This window comes from Hyla sarda, chromosome 8 (genome assembly GCF_029499605.1).
Source record: "Hyla sarda isolate aHylSar1 chromosome 8, aHylSar1.hap1, whole genome shotgun sequence".
Classification (NCBI taxonomy): Eukaryota; Metazoa; Chordata; class Amphibia; order Anura; family Hylidae; genus Hyla; species Hyla sarda.
This window is the reverse complement of record NC_079196.1, coordinates 186,604,641-186,624,018: the sequence shown is the minus strand read 5'-3', so window position 1 is coordinate 186,624,018 and position 19,378 is coordinate 186,604,641. Positions and strand designations below refer to the sequence as shown.

The following is a 19,378-nucleotide window of genomic DNA, read 5'->3' as shown; positions in this document are numbered from 1 at the left end:
CAATAGTGGACTTTTTTTGTATTTGCAACCTCTGAAAAGGGGACACACATTTCACAATGGTTGGAACTTTTTAGCGCAGGAAGGAGTCCCTATGTGTGTGTTCATAAAAGTAGCCGGGAGGGGCTGCACTGAAACCCGTCAGACTGATGGGTTTTGGTGCAAAAAGCCTCTCTACACTGAAAAGGGTACAATATTTTTTTTAAATTTCCATTATTCAAAGGTGTCCCTAGTCTTTAAACTACCAGGAGCAGTGATTTCTCATCTCCTAATAGTCAGAGCAGAAGCCCAGCTGTCATGTTGACAGCCCAGCTCCTGCGGCAATCCCTGCATGGGAGACCTGTACCACCTTATTCTAGCCTTGACACAGAAATCTGTCAGTCTAGAATTAGAATCCTTAATGTCCACTGTAAAAAGTTGTATTGGCAGTCAACTTGACTTGACAACTAATAAACAATAGAAAAAGTTTATATACTTTTCAATTACAATCTGGAGCATTTAATAATCCAACATTTTCCCAGGACCTAGTTATACCAGACGTAAAACCATTTTACTGTATATTGATAATATCTGTTTGCTTTACCTTAATGCACATAACGAACTCAAAGCTTCCCCTCGAAAACCAAATGTTTCCACGTTAACCAGGTCAGAAAAATCCTGCAATTTGGATGTGTGATGCTTCAAAGCTGAAAAGATTAAACATAGCAAATAGTATACTGCAAACTGCAACAGAGCATGTGCTGCAGGATAGAAAAGAAGAAGCTTTAATTCAAAGGTGTTTTTCAGACCAAAGGTGATGAGCTACAAAAGTACCCGAGAGCCGACTACCTCGTCCCATTCATGTCGGCGCATCGTCACATCAAGTGGGGCAGACACAGTGACACTCATCTTGAAAGCCATTCCCTGGCAATAGCAGAGAGCTAAAAAGGACATGCCCAGTGTAAATGCTAAAGATGTGATCTTTTAAGTGGGAGAACACTTTTTATTATTGTTTGTGGAGAAAGAATGCATGTGTGAAAGAAGAAGTAAAAACTACTAAAAGTGGACAAAACTAGCAGATAACACTGAGGTCCCTAACTCCAAATGCACCTTTTTCAAATAGAAATATCTGCTAGCATTTTGGGTGATTTTATTGATTAGTCTATCGTCCCCAGATAACGCCCCTTTAAGGAGTATCTGCCATATCCCACAAAAAAGTTATACGTTACTCAGTACCTAATCCTGATCATATCTTTTTATGTGTCTTGCGCCTATATTTCTTTCTCAAATACCTTGCATCTGTTGCTTACTTTGTTTGCGATTCTGTGCTTTGGAGGGGACATATTCTCACGGACCGTGCATTTACTTGAATCTGCTGTGCTGTGTATTATTATATGACAACCATTTTTAAAAGAATCATTCGGTTTATAAAAATAGGGGCCAAGCTTCTTGCAAAAATGTAATATGTTATGGGTGGCGTAATGGAAGGGAAAAGATAGTTTGGTTACTATTACAAACAAAGCAAATCCTTAAAGGGGTACTCCGCTGCTCAGCGTTTGGAACAAACTGTTCCGAAAGCTGTAGCCGGTAGCTCGTGACATCATAGCCCCGCCCCCTCATGATGTCACGACCCACTCCCTTGTGACATCCCCTTTAAGGATTTGCTTTGTTTGTAATAGTAACCAAACTATATTTTCCCTTGCATTATGCCACCCATAACATATTACATTTTTGCAAGAAGCTTGGCCCCTATTTTTATAAACCGAATGATTCTTTTAAAAATGGTTGTCATATAATAAACATATATAGAGTGTATGTAGTATATGTAATAGATGGAAGACCCACCAGGGTATGAGTCACTGCTTATATGTGGTATTCTACTCAGGCTCATAAAGGGGGGTCCTGAGCAGAGCACCGACCTCCGTAAGGTCCATATAGCCTAATAGAAATTACCATATTTATCGGGGTACAACATGCACCCTCATTTTTCCAAGGAAATTTTGGTGAAAGTTTTTTTTACCAAAATATCCTTGGAAAAATGAGGGTGCGTATGTGTGCAGGTGTACCTCGATAAACTGTTTCTGGCGGCTTCTGCAGTTCAATTATTAAAAGGGGTATTCCAGGCAAAAACTTTTTTTTATATATCAACTGGCTCCGGAAAGTTAAACAGATTTGTAGTTTACTTCTATTAAAAAATCTTAATCCTTCCAATAGTTATTAGCTTCTGAAGTTTTCTGTCTAACTGCTCAATGATGATGTCACGTCCCGGGAGCTGTGCATGATGGGAGAATATCCCCATAGGAACTGTACAGCTCCTGGGACGTGACATCATCATTGAGCAGTTAGACAGAAAACTTCAGAAGCTAATAACTATTGGAAGGATTAAGATTTTTTAATAGAAGTAATTTACAAGTCTGTTTAACTTTCCAGAGCCAGTTGATATATAAAAAAGAGTTTTGGCCTGGAATACCCCTTTAAGGTTGTTCTTTTCTGTCTAAATCCTCTCTGATGACACATGTATCGGGAAACGCCCAGTTTAGAAGCAAATCCCCATAGCAAACCTCTTTTAAACTGGGCGGTTCCCAAGACAGGTATCATCAGAGAGGATTTAGACAGAAAAGAACAACCTTAACTTCAGAAGCTCATGAGTACTGAAAGGATTAAGATTTTTTAATAGAAGTAATTTACAAATCTGTTTAACTTTCTGGAGCCAGTTGAGATATTATATATATATATATATATATATATATAAATAAAAGTTTTTTCCTGGAATACCCCCTTAAATATTCCGCCGCCGCCACTGCCTAATTCCCTCCCCGTTCCCGGTTTTATAGTTACATGTGCCCTGGGGACTGCGGTCCTTCATTCTCCGGCGGTCTCCTGATCTGGCACTGTGCGCCGCACACTGACTGACGAGTAACGTCGTGTTGAGAGTCCCCAGGGCACATGTAACTATAAAACTGTGGACGGGGAGGGAATTGGGCAGTGACGGCGGCGGGATATTTAACTATAAACCGGGCAGTGGGACATATAACTATAAAACCGGGGACAGGGAGGGAATCGGGCAGTCGGACTCTGGCCAGGCAGAAGCGGCTGCAGTTCAATTATTTAAAGCGCCTGCTTTAACTGCAGCGGCTTTTGCGTGGTCACAAACAGTCTATCGGTGTATAACACGCAGATAGACTTTAGGGCAAAAATTTTAGCATAAAAAATGCGTGTTATACGCCGATAAATAAGGTATTAAGATTTTTCATTTTCATAAATGCACTATGAGCCCACAGAGTGTAAAGGTGCTGGAGAGAGTCAGGAGGTCCTCATACACATTACACAGTCGGCCAATACTCGGTATCTTTGGTTGAGTTTTTTTCCTAATGTGTATAAGGGCCTTATAACCTTCAGGTCATTGGTTCATGGCAAGAAAGTGTTAACTTACTTAAACCTTCAAAGTTCTGTTCTTCAACGCCGCAGCCATTATCAGAGACTTCTATAAGTTCTGCTCCATATTCCTTCAGTTTTATCTCTAGGAAATAAAAAATACAAATGCAAAGTATTTGCTTTTTAGTTTGACATGGAAAAAACCTGCATCTATGGAAGGAGAAGAGGAGGAGAATGTAATCCCAGAATGTGGAAGATAAAGGGCGGACTATTTTATTATCACAGTTGTTTCCTCCACATGTGTCCCTGCAGATGTCGGTTCTATGAGCTGCACTACAGAACCTAATGTGAAGTCCTCTTCCTCAGAATTAGTTCTATACACTAGAAGCATTATTCCAGGGAGAAGGTCCCAATACACTAGGATAGCATAAGGATAGTGCACTGCCACAGCTTGAAATTCTGTCACTTCCTATAGGGAAATATTAGAATTAACTTGCATCAATAGCAATAATTCTGACCATGCCTGAAGTTTTTGCCATAGTATAAAGCAAAGTTTCCTGACTAATGTGTGTCTCCAGCAGTTGCTAAACTACAACTCCCTGCAAAACTACAACTACCAGATAAGCGTTTTCCAAACAATGCGCCTCCAGTTGTTGCAAAACTAAAACTTCGGGCATGCCGGGAGTTGTAGTTTTGCAATAGCTAAAGGCACACTAGTTGACAGACACTTGTATAAAAGTATAAAGTTGTACTTATCTGCCTAATCCCTTGTTGCAGCTATCCCAATGGTGCCCAGCGCTCCTTACTTTCCTCTTGCCATGCAAGAAATCCAGTCACAGACCATAGTGGTGATCCACCTCAGCCAGTTATTGGCCAAACAAGTATTCACAATTATTTGAAGAAAGCAGGAAGCATGGGTCAGCAGGAACCAGGCACAGTTGGGAGGGCAGTAGTGAGGGGATCAGGAAGAGGAGCATAAGTTTTTTTTATTTGTATTTGGGATCAGCAAAAAAGAAAAAAAAATTCAGGCACTAAAATAACCCTTTAAAGGAGCCATAAAAGATTAGAAAAACAAAACCCCTGTCCTCAGGTTGTGTGTGGTATTGCAGCTCTGTTCCACTGAATTGAATGTAGCCAATTTGTAATACTACGCGCAACCCGAGGACAGATGTGGTGCTGTTTTTAGAAGAAATTAGCTCTGTTTTTATGTTCCTGGATAACACCTTTAAGGCTAGGTTCAGACTACGGAATCTCCGGGCAGAGAATTTCCGAGTGCGGCCAGCGCTGACTGAATCAGTCGGCGCTAGGACCGCACGGACACTGCAGTCTCCAATAGACTGCAATGTGTTCCGTGCGGATTTCCGCCTGAAGAAAGAGCAACGCCATTCTTCAGGCGGAAATTTCCAAGCGGATTTTCCGTTCACAAATTTCGAAATGTGAATTTGTGAACGGAAACCCATTCACTACACTATGCATTTTAGCAAGCAGAATTTCCGCCTGCAATTTCAAAGCGGAACTGCAGGCGGAAATTCTGTAGTCTGAACCTAGCCTAAAAGGTATTCTCCCATAAGGGCCTGGCATATGCACAGGGGAGGTCCCCCAATCCGCTATAAGAAAGAGTGTGTGAAATCCCTTTAAATCACTTACCGATACTTGTAGCTCCAGCATCGATGCTATTCTCCACAAGCTCTTTAACAGCAGTTGCAAGGCTTAGTACAACCTGGCCAGAGCAGATCTGATGGACAGACTTGCGATCGATCGGCTTGATTGATTTAGCGGGTTCCGTGCTGAAAATTTGAAAAGAAATTCAGATATTCCAGTGAAGAAATAATCCTTATACAATAAAATCTCCCTTAGCGAACCATTTTTTTTATTCTCCGGCAGAGTCCCATAAGACTTAATGTATTTGCACCCCCCAAATAGCGACACTCCCAATAGCAGATGCGGATACATATAGTGGGAAACCAGGCTTATGTGCCAGCCCTACCTTGTACACAGGGCCGCTGTCAGGGGGGTACAGCCAATACCCCAGTAATCTGTATCCTCACCATCCCTGGGGGATGTTTTGTCCCCAGGGAAGTTGAAGGTATGAAGTCGCCCCCCCCCCCCAGCCGTCCTGCAAGTAGTCCCCTGGGTAGAGACTTATACCCTTCGCTCCAGTCGTGGTGACGCCCCCTCGGCTTGATTGACGGCTCACCACCACTCTGCGCTGTCTGCTCATGGAGAAGAGCGATGACACAACAGTCAATCAATGTGCGCGCGATTTCTGTAACGCATGGGAGTAACAGAGTGACACAGAGAGCTCAGCCTGAATCTGTAATGCTCTGTTTAGTCCCTGTCAAGACACTGCCATATATATTTATAGGGGGTTATCCAAAATAAGGGAAAAAAAGCTAATTTCTTTAAAAAACAGCACCACTCCCCACAGAACCTGAGGACAAGTATGGTGCTGTTTTTGGAAGAAATTAGCCCTGGCTTTCTTTTCCTTATTAACCCCTTTAGGATGTATTTACACATACAATATCCTGCACAGGATTTGAAGCTGCAGCATAAAATCCTGTGCATCAAATCTGTGCAGGATACTCTACGTGTGAATAGACCCTAAGGATATGGAATGTCCATGCAGAATTACGCCGGAATATTCCACACGGACATTCCGCTGCAGCAGAGTCCCATTGATTTAACAGGATTCTGCTGCACTGTTCAGACAGTGGAATTTTCCGATTCCAGCATCTACAAAAAGAAAAGACAGGTCTATTATTTCTGTGGATTTTGCTCAGAAATTCATTGCCATCTATAACATGGCGCATTTCCGAGCAGTCCTAGCACCCGCCGGAACTATCAAACGTGTGGTATGTCTGTCCGTGTTTTCCAGGAACACATTCTGCACATTTGGCAAAAAGGCTAATAAAAACGCCCATTCGGTCGCATGCCATTTTTTTTTTGTTAAAAAACATTGTGGCGAGATGTTAGCTGCAAGTCAATAGGGAACTGCAAAATGCCAGATCCACTTGGCGTTTTACAGTTTGGCTTTTTTTTTTTTTCTAATCCTTTTGGTGTTCTTCAACTATTTTGGGTTCCCTGGGTATTTCAAAAACAACCTCTTGTTCAGACTTTGGCGTGTTTTCGGGAAAATCTTGGCATTTTCCTCCCATAGAAGTCCATGGGAGTTAAAAAAAAAACGCCAATAAAAACACCATGTAGGTTTTAACTTTGGTGTTTTTGCAGACTTTTTTTTTTTGGACTTTAACGATCCAAAAATAACGATCCAAAAAAGGGATGGAGACTTTTTTTTTTTTTTTTTTTATTAAATTTTGTAGGGTACCATTAAAAAAAAAGATACAGTAGGGATGGAAAAATATATAATTTATAAAATATTTAAAAAATTGCATTTCTAAAATATAAATTTTGTTAAATACATTTTTTTCCATCCCTACTGCATCCTTTTTATTTATTTACTTTTTGCACCCAACAAAAATTCTTAAAAAAAATACGCCAAAGGGGCCAAAAAATGCTATTTCCACACAAAGGCAAAAACAGCAGGAAAAAAACCAAGTGGAAAGCCTTACACAACCATCTAGTGGACTGTTCCCCTACCCCTGGCTCTCCAGCTGATATAAAACTACAACTCCTAGTGTGGTAAGTTTTACTGTGAGATGGCAGGAAAATCGGAGACGCGTGCGCGGTAGAGTCGCTGTCATTTCTGCAGGATTCTACGCAGTTTCAGGCTATATCCTATTGTGATGTCCCAGTACAGGATATAGTCCAGTACAGTACTTAGGCCCCGTCAGGTTGAGTCCCTTTGTGCCTTAGGGGCTCTCCTTCAGTGTCTCCCCCATTGTGTTATATATATATATATATATATATATATATATTAGGTGTATTAGGTATAAAGGACCTTTGAGTTAATCACATGATACTGTTGTCACATGTTCAAGTCACATGTTTTGTTACCCAGAGAGCACCAGCTAACCAGGTGACCTGCAGCATGACCTATGGGCTCCTTGCTCAGCCCCTTTTATAAGAGGGGGAGGTACTACAAACTCTCTTAGATCCTGAGGTCAAGTTCACTCCAGATGTCTCAGAGCTAGTGTCCAGCACATCTGGAGGCCTCAAGCCTAACCTACAGCCACATGTCAGTAAGTCGTCTATGTCTGCTGTCACTACCTACAGTCAAGTCCATAAGGCTAGGTTCACACTGTGGAATTTCTGGGCAGAATTTCTGCCAGAGATCAAGCCGGCGGCACTAGGACCACACGGACTGAATTCCTGTCCCCCATAGATGTCAATGCATTTCTGAGTAGATCTCCGAAAAGATCTACCCAGAAATGCATTGCCGTCTATGGGGACAGCAATGCAGTCCGTGCGGTCCTAGTGCCGCTGGCTAAATCTCCGGCAGAAATTCTGCCCAGAGATTCCGTAGTGTGAACCTAGCCTTATAGTCAGTGTGGCTGAGTTGAAGTCTGTTCAAACACTGCAAGTCCCCTCTGTGTTACTGGCCACCTCTCTGGGATCCTGGCCTAGCTGTAAAGACTGTTTCCATCTGTCTACCTCAGTAAAGCTACCGTTAACCCTAACCTGGTCTTGGACTATTATTGCCCTGCCTAACCTTGGGATAGCGGTGTTACCGTTCAGGTGGTTACGGGGAAAACCACGCCCTGGCGTCACGAACATTTAGCAGTTACCAGTGCTCTGGTGGGCTGGAAAAGGTGGATACAGTCCTAGGAAAGAGTCCCCTAGGATTGTATCCACTTTTTCCAGCCCACGGGAGCACTTGAAAGCTGAACTAATTTATGCAGGAAAAGTCATCAACTGCCGAGCCGAGAAGTTCGTGACGAATCGAATTTACTGTAAGTTCGCTCATCTCTAGTACCATCTGCCCCTGGGCTACAACATCTGCTCCATACACCTCACCTTCACACCCCGTGTCGCACCACACTATAACAGGGAAAAAAAAATGTTCTAAAAAGAAGAGTCAGTTCCTAGTCCACTTGTTTATCAGCACACATGGAGTGCACAGGCTGGGACTTGTAGTTCCCTTGAGTCACAGCTGGTACTATAAGATATCCTGTACTATAAGATATCCTGGTACTATAAGATATCCTGTATCGGGACCCCTGTGAGTAACCCCACCGGACAACTTGTTCGGAAGATAAAGTTGCCCCATGGGGGGGGGGGGGGGGGGGGTATTACAATGTATTAACGCAGTGTTTCCCAACCAGCGTGCCTCCAGCTGTTGCAAAACTACAACTCCCAGGATGCCCGGACAGCCAACGGCTGTCCGGGCATACTGGGAGTTGTAGTTTTGCAACAGCTGGAGGCTCACTAGTTAGGAAACACTGTGTATTCTAATTCCTCTGCTTTCTGTTAGTAACTAGAATGTCTGGGCATGCTGGGAGTTATAGTTCTGCCACAGCTGGAGGCACACCGGTCAGGAAACACTTTATTAACCCTTTTGTATTCAAGCTTCTCTCTGCTTTCTGTTTAGTGGCTGGAATATTTTTTTTTCTTACATGACCTGACACTTCTCACAGCTGAGGGTTTGTTACACTTTCATCCAGCTTTTAGAAACACTTTGTGACTTTTATACAAAAGTTACAAGATGAGAAAAAGAACTAGAGAGTTGTCGGCTGCTGGGGAAACGGTTTCAGGTAGGATTCTTCACCTTAAACTGCAGGGACATTGTAACAAACCCGCAGCTGTGACGAGTAACAGATCAGCATCTATTTCCATTCGCTGACAGAAGAGATCCTGGAGAAGGGAAAAGCACAAAGTGTAAGAAAGTCACTGAACTCAAGAGGTTGTGCAGCAGCAGTGACTTACCAGGCCTGCTCCATAGTGCCGCACTGTCAGGCTGGGAGATGTAGTGCACACAGTGCAGGTCAGGGACGAGCGCTCCTCCCGCCCGCTGACAGCACGCGCCGCTCTTTCTGTACAGCTCAGCGCTCTGTCCAATCACAGCGCCGGAATCTCTCCTGCTGGCGTTTCATTGGCTGGCGAAATAGATGACGAATCTCTTATCCGCCACGTTTGATGAGGGCAACGCCGGTGTTGTTGACTATATTATTCCCTATGCGTTGCCCTTAGTTATGGCTGGCGTTTCAGTTCTTGAGTGAGTGAGGCATGCCGGGAAGGGAGTGACGTCACCAGATCTGAGAGTGAGTAGCGTGGTGTACACCGGGTGGTGCCGCCGTCATGTATAAGATCGAGCCGTATAACAGCGGAGACATCAAGGTGGATCTGCCCAGCTGCATGTACAGCCTGCCCAACCTGCACCAGCCCCCCTGCGGGCACCACGAGCAGGTAATACCGCCAGACCGGGCACCGCCGAGGCCTTTGCCTCTATACTGCACCATCATCATGTAATGTGCAGTTAGCACTATAGAGCAGTGTGCCCCCAGCTGTTGCAAAACTACAACTCCCAGCGTGCCGGGCATGCTGGGAGTTGTAGTTTTGCCACAGCTGGAGGTCCACAGTTTGGAGACCACCGGTATAGAGGTTTCTGTACAGATTAGAATCTATGTTGGGAAACCAACCAGAAGGGAACATATACTGTGGTGTAGTCAAAGGTCCTAACAGGCCAAGTCTAGTCTACTCTTCTTAGGCGGTGTTCACATTCTGCGTTGCATGTTCCATCAAAAAAAAAAAAATACCAGACAAAATAATGGGGTGATGTCTTGACACTGATGATTAAAAAAAAACATAAGCCAATGAGGGGGATATTCATTGGTGTTTGACGTGCAAAGTATCTATCTGGTGACACTATTATATTTTTATTTTAATGATGAAGAAGATGGCGCAGGTGTGAACCCACTTTGGTGTAGGGTCACTTTGGTGTCCCATAAATATTAAGATCCATTGCAGCCACGAGTACGGTATATGGTATTTGTTGAAATGTTTCTCAATATTGTGACCTATACCAGTGACATATGGTCAAACTTATGTGAACAGCCCCCTCAGATGACCGACCGTACACTGTAGTGGAGTTGGACAATGTTGCTGTTTTTGCAGGGCGCAGACTAAGGGTTCACATAACGTTCTTCAACTACGGTTCCCGCATACGTTTTCTATCAAAAACCGTATGGGGAAAAGTAAACCGTATGCGTTTTTAAGCAGTATACTGTTTTCAAAAGTGCATGCTGTTCCGTCAGTTTTTATAGAAAAAAAACCCATACGTTTTTGAAAATGTTGTCCATTTTTAATGGGAGGGGTCTTGGGTGGGGACTTTAGGATTCAAATGCGCATGTGCAAAGTAAAAACGTATGTTTTTCCCGTATGGAACCGTATACATGTGCGTTTCCCATTGACGTCCATGTTAAAAAAAAAAAAAAACGTATGCGGTTGCAGTACGATTTTTAAACCGGAGACAAAATCTTGGTCAACCACAGTTTTGACTCCGGTTTAAAAATCGTACTGCAACCGCATATGTTTTTTTTTTAACATGGACGTCAATGGGAAACGCACATGTATACGGTTCCATACGGGAAAAACATATACGTTTTTACTTTGCACATGCGCATTTGAATCCTAAAGTCCCCACCCAAGACCCCTCCCATTAAAAATGGACACAATTTTGAAAAACGTATGTTTTTTTTTTTTTTTTTCTATAAAAACTGATGGAACTGTATGCACTTTTAAAAACAGTATACTGTTTAAAAACGCATACGGTTTACTTTTTCCCATACTGTTCCATCCGTTTTTTTCCCATACATTTTTTGATAGAAAACGTATGCGGGAACCGTAGTTGGAAAACGTAGTGTGAACCCAGCCTAAGGGATATGGCGTACTCCTGACCTTCCCCTGATGGCAGATGGCAGGTGAGAGACGCGTCGGACATGTTGAACATCAAGGGGTGGTTTGGTGAAAAAAAGAACAGTTCTCCCCTATTAACAGGATAGGGGATAAGTGTCTGATTACTGCGGGTCTGACCATTCGGATCTACCACAGTCTCTAGGAGGCCCCGAAAGCACGCGCTCCATTCATTTCTATCAAAGCGCTGAAGATGGAGTATGTGTCGTATGTATTACACGCTCTCGGAGAGCTGGGCTGCTGTCATAAGATCCTGTAGATAAGGAATAAGTTCTTTTCTACCTGATAACTCCTTGAAGTGCTTTAAAGGGGTTATCCAGAAATAAACTTTATATATGTATATAATCTCAACTGGCTCCAGAAAGTTAAACAGATTTTTAAATTACATCTATTAAAAAAATCTTAATCCTTTCAGTACTTATGAGCTGCTGAAGTTGAGTTGTTCTTTTCTGTCTAAGTGCTCTCTGATGACACGTGTCTTGGGAACTGTCCAGAGTAGAAGCAAATCCCCATAGCAAACCTCTCCTACTCTGTGCAGTTCCCGAGACAAGCAGAGATGTCAGCATAGAGCACTGTTGTCAGACAGAAAAGAAAAACTCAACTTCAGCAGCTGATAATTATTGGAAGGATTAAGATTTTTTTTTTTATAGAAGTAATTTACACATCTGTTTAACTTTCTGGCACCAGTTGAGAATATATACATATATAAAGTTGATTTTAGTTGGGCCATTTTGATCTGACACAATGCAAATGTGCACAAAGCCTTAGCCACTGTCTTAGTATCTGTTCCAGAAGCAGACATGGCCGGTCATATAAGATTATTCTATCAGCACGACACTCTTCTGTATACCCTATTAGAGTATATAGGTGTCACAGGTAGGTGCTGCTCAGGATACAGTTTCACCTATTATCATGAAATTAAAGAAATGCATATAAAATATGTAGGTCTCTGTTAACATCTGCATTGTAACTTTCTTTTTTATTTTTTTAACTTTTTTTACTATGGAAAACACAATGTGCTGGATACTTTGTGTGGCTAACACCACTGCTGCCTACCAGACCTCATTCATCTGCATTGGGGTCTATAGGGTCCTGCTGAGGGGTCTTTGTTTAACTTTTTTTGCCCATAAGAAATCATGGAATCTGCCCTTAAAGGGGTACTCTGGAGAAACCCAATTTTTTTTTATTTTTTTAAATCAACTGGTGCCAGAAAGTTTTACAGATTTGTAAATTACTTCTATTTAAAAAAAAAAAATCATAATCCTTCCAGTACTTATCAGCTGCTGCATACTACAGAGGAAGTTGAGTTTTGTCCTGTCTGACCACAGTGCTCTCTGCTGCCACCTCTGTCCATGTCAAGAACTGTCCAGAACATAATCAAATCCCCATAGCAAACCTCACCTGCTCTTGACAGTTCCTGACATGGACAGAGGTGTCAGCAGAGAGCAATGTGATCAGACTGGAAAGAACTTCACAACTTCCTCTAGAGCATACAGCAGCTGATAAGTACTGGAAGTAATTAACAAATCTGTATTTTCTGACCCCAGTTGATTTCAAAACATTTAAAGGGGTACTCCGCTGCCCTGCTTCGGAAGCTCCGCTCCCCCTTCCCATAGGCTTTCATTGAGGGGGTGGGTGTGACGTCACGAGGGGCGGCCCTGAACGTGGAAGTCCGCACACAGCGTTCGGAACAATAAACTTCCGGACGCTGGGGAGTGGAGCTTCCGAAGCTGGGCAGCAGAGTACCCCTTTAAAAGGCCTTTAACAGTCTGATGCAGACTAGGGGTGTGAATCGCCAAGAATTTGGCGATTCGATTCGAATCGCGATACCAGTGTGGCGATTCGATATATCGCGATATATCGCGATACCGTCTAGGTGACGATATATCGCCCACCTGGGAGCATTCATAGATCCCAATAGACGCCGCTGTCAGCTTTGACAGCGGCGATCTAGTACTCCGGTGCTCACTTTTCTCATGTTATCCCGTCCGGGCTGCAAAATAAAATAAAACGCACTTTATCTTACCTGCCAACGAGCCCGCGGAGCTCCGGTACAGTCCGGTACAGGTGTTCGGTCCCCGGGCTGTATTCTTCTTACTTCCTGTTAGTCCGGCACGTCACATGGAGCTTCAGCCTATCACCAGCCGCAGCGATGTCCCGCCTCCGCTGGTGATAGGCTGAAGCTCCATGTGACGTGCCGGACTAACAGGAAGTAAGAAGAATACAGCCCGGGGACCGAACACCTGTACCGGACTGTACCGGAGCTCCGCGGGCTCGTTGGCAGGTAAGAAAAGTGCGTTTTATTAAAAATTCCACATCCCTAAAAGAATCGATTCAAAAATATTTTGAATCGATTCTGTATCGGCAAATGAAAAATCGCGATTATCGCGAGAATCGATTTTTTTTCTTACATCCCTAATGCAGACATTAACATGGATAGGATCTATGTATATTCTGGGGTGTATTATTGTATCTCTCTATGCCTTTAAAAAATATATATCTATCTCTATCTATATCTCTATCCAGTATGGCCAGTCACATGTTGCTTCTTTTTTTCAGGATGGAGCCGACCCTGCACTTCAGGCCCTAGAGTCCAGACAAGAAGACATCCTAAAGCGACTGTATGAGCTGAAAGCTGCTGTGGACGGCCTTTCTAAAATGATCCAGACCCCAGATGCAGATCTTGATGTGACGGAAATCATTCAGGCAGATGAGAGCGCAACCTCAGCCCCCCGCAGAGCTGACCTGGACTGTATACTAGGAAAGGTAAATATAAATGCCAGTATCTGGCACAGTGTTACCCCACCGCGGTGCCTCCAGCTGTTGCGAAACTAACTCCCAGCATGCCCTTTGGCTGTCTGGGCATGCTGGGAGTTGTAGTTTTGCAACAGCTGGAGGCACCGTGGTTGGGCAACACTGATCTGGCATAACAGAATTGATTAACTAGCTACACAGGTTAGTACAGTGATCCCTCAACATACGATGGTAATTCGTTCCAAATGAACCATCGTTAGTTGAAACCATCGTATGTTGAGGGATCCGTGCAACGAAAAGAATAGGAAGTTATACTCGCCTGTCCCTGCTGCTCCGGACCATCACCGCTGCCCTGGATGTCACGCTCCATCGCTGTCCCCGCCGCTCCGGACCTTCTCTGCTGATTGGGATCGTCGCTCTTCATCGTCGTCACGCACGCTGCTCCTATTGGATGACGGGACGGCGTGCGCGGCGACGTGATGACGACGGAGAGCGATGGCGATGCAGGGAATCCTGAAGAGGACGCTCCGGAGCGCCCGGAGACAGGTGATTGATCATCACGGGAGCACACATGGCACCTTAAACGGCTATCCGGTGGCAGCTGAAGCAGTCTGCACTGCCGGATAGCCGTTAATGCGACGGCCCTGACATACAAAAGCATCGTATGTTGATGCTGCTTCAACATGCGATGGCCTCTGAGAGGCTATCGTAGGTCGGGGGGTCACTGTATGTTGTACTGTTTATTGAAGTCTTTGTTAGGCAATGAGGTCCTTAGTTTGGTAAGTATTGAGTATAATTCACTGATGTAAGCCACTGCTCACTTGGCTTATGGGTCTATTAGATCTGTTGTATGCCAAAAAAACTAAACAAAAGAAACTTTATGAATGAAAAACAGAAGCCTCCCATTATACTGAATCGTAACAGTGCTCTTTGGTCTTCGGTCCATTCTGAGGGGTCTGCCTGAGGCTTATCCCCCAATCCTAAGGGAAAACTGAGTGTTCTTGCTTAAATGGGCGCTGTCAGATACAAAAACCTTTGATATGTTGTAAAGCATGTATGACCAATAGGTTTTGCAATTGCTTTCATTAGAAAATTTTCAGTATTTCATACTGAAAAAGCCAGTCAAACAACTGCACCCCCCCCCCCCCCCCTGCCTGGACACATACTAGTCCTGCTGTGTCCATGCATCATCACCTACGTCATGGACACTTCCTTGATTGACAACTGTGAGCGCAGAAAAATCCTCCCACTGTCAGCTTGTGTCCCGCTACTGTCAGTGAGGACAAGCTGGGAGTTGTAGTTTTGCTAATGCTAGGGGAGATGTGAGCAGACAACATACTGAGGGAAGGGGCGGAGACCTGCAGTGAGGCCACGCCCCCTCCCTTTGAGAGGAATTTAGACTAGTGAGCTAAATTAAAAGTGTAATAAAAAATAAAGGTGCTAGACACATAAATTAAAAATCTGCAAAATGACATACCTGTGGATAATGGAAGTCAATGAACACCCCCCATTGAAGTCAATGAAGTCTGCTGCGGAAATGCTTCATAAGATCTTCCTGTGTGAACCTACCTTTAGGGTCTGTTCACACGTACAGTATTCTGCGCAGATTTGATGTGCAGGATTTCAAACTGTTCAGTCATTCAGTTTACATGGAGATCTGCAGCAGAAAATCCTGTGCATCAAATCTGCACAGAATACTGTATGTGTGAATAGACCTTTTAGGTGTTTTGTTTTGGCATTCAATGCGGGTGCTGCAGGGAGATCGGAGGGGGGGGCGGTGTCTCAGCAGTTGGCCCCCGTGACCGGACATCTAATCCCCTATCCTTTGGATAGGGGATAAAATGTTTTTGCCCGGAATACCCCTTTTAAAATTTTGCAAAAGGCGGGAATGTTCACAGAGGAATCACATTGAACAAAAGGGCTTTTCATTTAATCGTAATTACTCTCAGAAATCTGGCTGTGTGAACATTGCCTTAGGGTGAAACCACACGATCAGGTTGCGGTTGGCCACATGCAGTAAATGCTACTGTTAATCTGCGCTTTTTTTTTTTTAATTACATGCCAGTTTCTGGGGTGTTTTTAGATTAATTTATATGGACCTTGCTTATTAGTTTAATTTGCTATTTTTGCATCTGCTTGAATTGCACCTCAACCACACAGTTTAGTAGAAACATTGACAATGTGGTGAAGATCTGCATGCAAAACTACAACTCCCAGCATGCCTAGAGATGTAGATTTGCAACAGCTGGAGACACACTATTTGGAAAACACTGTTAGAAATGTATAGTATGTAACTATAACAAGAATGGTGTAACTGCAGGGTTTGTTTCTCACATTCAGGACTATGGTGCGCTGAGAGATATTGTCGTCAATGCAAATCCCTCTTTGCCTCCACTTTCCCTGCTGATCCTGCACGGTCTATTGTGTGAGAGATACCAGGTGCTGTCTGCGGTTCACACTCACTCGTCCGTCACAAACATCCCGGAGCCGCTGCTGAAGTGCTTTGGAGACCAGGTCAATAAGAAGTCCCGGCAGGACTATCAGCTTGGCTTCACCCTCATATGGAAAGATGGTAGGTATAGAGGAGTCTCATCTATGCTTCAATTTAATTACAGCCCGAGAGCCATGGTTGTAGCTTTTGGCGCTACTCTAGAGGAGCTCCAGTACATAAGTTCTTATCCCCCTATCCTCTTTCCGTGCACCGATTACTGTCGACCACAACATGAAGGGGCGGCTGATACATCTCTTCATGTATCTCTATGGGAAAGCTGAAGATACATGTGATTTATCGCCAGCTCTCCTATAGAGATACATGTAGGGGCGTGCATGGAGCAGAGGTTGCTTTGTGCATAAGGATAGCTTGGGAGCCAGGCAGGAGATTGCAGGGGTCCCTGTGGTCAGATCTCTGCGGTCAGACACTTATCCCCTATCCTGTGTTTAGGGGATAATAATTTATGTACCAGAGTTCCCCTTTAAGGGCTTGTTCACACTGCAGTGGTGCTACAGTAAATGGAGTTATGTTGGGAGTTGAGTGGGAAAAAAATTGTGCATGTTCTATTTTTTTTTTTTTCTCCAGTAAAATACCAGATCCCCAAATGGACCCTATTTAAGTTAATTGGATCTGTGGGTGACCCGGTGGTGTCAGTGGTACCCAGTCCAGTTTGACATACCAAGAATGGGATGGAGAACAATGCAATGTGAACCTAGCCTAAGTTACACACATTTATTTAAAAAGAAATATAAATAATGGAGTGTGGGGTATAAGATTCATTGCCCTGGACTATATGTGCTGCTGTTGGCCCTGCTCCTTTTACTTCCCTCCCAAAATCCCTTCAACCCTTGCAAAAAAATTCAGAGCCTTTAAAAAGCTGTGTATCATAGTGCAATTTCCCAGAAGGATAAAGTGGCTATTTCTCGGCAGGCATGACATCACTGAAGCCTGCTGGGGGACCATTTCCATCCTCACATGGTTGCAGACCTGTGATGAATAGAAGACCTCAAGCTCTGTGCATGTATAGTCTGTGTTGCCATCAGTGAAATTATCCTGCAGCTTTCAGTCTGTGGAGCTTTCACTTTCTGTGCAGCTGTCAATCAAGCTCAGAGAAGCACTTCCTAAGTTTGGTCTCCTGCCATGCCAGGATGAGACCAAATTCACTGTACTAATTGTGGCGGGGATCTGAATAGTGCCACCTAGTTTTTTTTTTTTTTTTTAATATAACATTTTAAACCTATTTATGTTAGTTTAAAAAGCAAGTGAATGGGAAAGAGTCTAATTACACAAAGAATACTATTAAAAGTTTTATTTGGTGATAGGTACTTTATTTTATTTTTTTTACTGTAAATTCATTCTTTAGATAAGCAGTATGTCATCTGGAGTGCTGGTTATGATCCTGACCACACTAATCTAAGCTAGATTTGTATATTATATATAGCAGGGCTAGCGTGCAGTACATTGTTCACTAGTAATGCTAGAACAGTATTGGTTTTGGTTACTGTAACATGAAAGATTACTTTTTTTTTGTTTTCCTTTAGTGCCCAAACCACAGATGAAATTTAGCATTCAAAATATGTGTCCAATTGAAGGAGAAGGCAATATCGCCAGGTTCCTGTTCTCACTGCTGGGCGACACGTTTAATGCAGTTACCGCTACTCTTATTGACAGCTGGGTGGATAGTGCCATTTTTCAGATGAGAGAAGGGAGCAGCAAGGAAAAAGCTGCGGTTTTGAGGGCAATGAACTCTACCTTGGGCAAGACTCCCTGGCTGGTAGGGAATGAACTGACAGTCGCAGATATTGTGAGCTGGTGCGCCATTCAGCAATCTGGAAATACCACCTCTGTCCCGGCAAATGTGCTGAAGTGGATGAAGTCTTGTGAGAACCTCCCCTCCTTCAATACTGTGCTTAAATTATTATAGTTGAATGAGTTCTGTTAAGGTTTAGTATCTGCGGTGCAGATCCCTAATGGCATAACCAAGGAGGTGTACGGTACTGGCTTTTTTTTTTTAATCTTCAGCATGTATACAACTTTCTGGTTCCCTGTAAGCCAGCATTAAATTGGTTAATTGTATTGATACACAGTAACTATAATAAACATTTTAACAATGGCGTCTTCATACAGTAGTGTGAATGTTCCATGAGCTGAAAAAAATTCTTCCATAGGGAGGTACATATTACAATAGGACAATGCCATTCAGGGTGTTATGCCTATTGTTAGATCAGTGTTTCCCAACCAGGTTACCTCCAACTAGTCCAAAACTACAACTTCCAGCATGCCCAGACAGCTGTTGGCTGCCCGGGCATGCTGGGAGTTGTAGTTTTGCAACAGCTGGAGGTACCCAGGTTGGGAAACACTATTAGATAATCCTATAATTACTAAACTGTTAGACAAGCTTCCTCTCTACTTTGCTATAGATTGGCAGTAGATTCATGGGGAGCAAGAATCTTAAATATTTAATATAGTATATATGTACTAGATCAAGATTTGGGCTAATCAATATAGAAGGTTAATGGGATGTTAAAGCAGCACTCCAGTTATTTTATTTTCACTAGTTGTACAGCAGAATTTATTTTATTCCAGCACAGTGGTATCTGTAAGTTTCATTAGTCTAGCAGATTAATCTGAGTCTCAAGATAAGGGGGTATTCAAAGATTTGGTACAGGAGCTGTAAAATTAGTGTAGTTCATATAAGTGTCTGTCCCTGTGTTTGATGACTTGTCTTGCTGTTCCTATGTGATCTTTGCCCTGGATGTTCATTTTAAGTACTATACAAAATTAGTGTCATAGGCCTAACGCAGGTTGCAGTGTGGCCCGAGATATTACATCACTAGTCAGGTGTTGAAAGGGAGCAAGTCTGTGCTTCAATGGGTGAAGCGACCATTTGTGGGAGGGAGGTCATAATTCACAGGGCTGCAGAAATTTGTAGTTTCAAGCACAGCACACATAGAAGGGAGCCTAGCTGTGCTG

The 19,378-nt window shown here is 43.3% G+C and overlaps 2 protein-coding genes across 2 annotated transcripts in view; one reads left to right on the top strand and one right to left on the bottom strand.

The window, feature by feature from the left end:
- PMS2 (PMS1 homolog 2, mismatch repair system component) overlaps positions 1 to 9,320 on the bottom strand; it is a 39,196-nt gene extending 29,876 nt beyond the window's left edge. Inside the window, exons 1-4 of the mRNA XM_056536033.1 lie at positions 9,175 to 9,320; positions 4,999 to 5,138; positions 3,410 to 3,496; positions 581 to 683 (exon numbers count right to left, since the gene is read on the bottom strand). Coding sequence (XP_056392008.1) covers positions 581 to 683; positions 3,410 to 3,496; positions 4,999 to 5,138; positions 9,175 to 9,188 — 344 coding nt within the window. The 5' untranslated portion in view covers positions 9,189 to 9,320. The remainder of the gene's footprint in view (positions 1 to 580; positions 684 to 3,409; positions 3,497 to 4,998; positions 5,139 to 9,174) is intronic.
- An 87-nt stretch (positions 9,321 to 9,407) lies between these two features.
- AIMP2 (aminoacyl tRNA synthetase complex interacting multifunctional protein 2) lies at positions 9,408 to 18,519 on the top strand. The gene is made up of 4 exons (XM_056536035.1): positions 9,408 to 9,654; positions 13,720 to 13,926; positions 16,255 to 16,486; positions 17,947 to 18,519. Exons 1-4 carry the CDS (start codon positions 9,547 to 9,549, stop codon positions 18,327 to 18,329), a joined length of 930 nt encoding a protein of 309 aa, XP_056392010.1. The 5' UTR covers positions 9,408 to 9,546; the 3' UTR covers positions 18,330 to 18,519.
- The last annotated feature ends 859 nt before the right edge of the window (positions 18,520 to 19,378 follow it).

Coding starts and splice junctions, on each gene's coding strand:
- AIMP2 (XM_056536035.1), top strand. CDS start 9,547: ATGTATAAGATCGAGCCGTATAACAGCGGAGACATCAAGGTGGATCTG. Junction 9,655..13,719: donor CCTGCGGGCACCACGAGCAG/GTAATACCGCCA, acceptor TCTTTTTTTCAG/GATGGAGCCGACCCTGCACT. Junction 13,927..16,254: donor TGGACTGTATACTAGGAAAG/GTAAATATAAAT, acceptor TCTCACATTCAG/GACTATGGTGCGCTGAGAGA.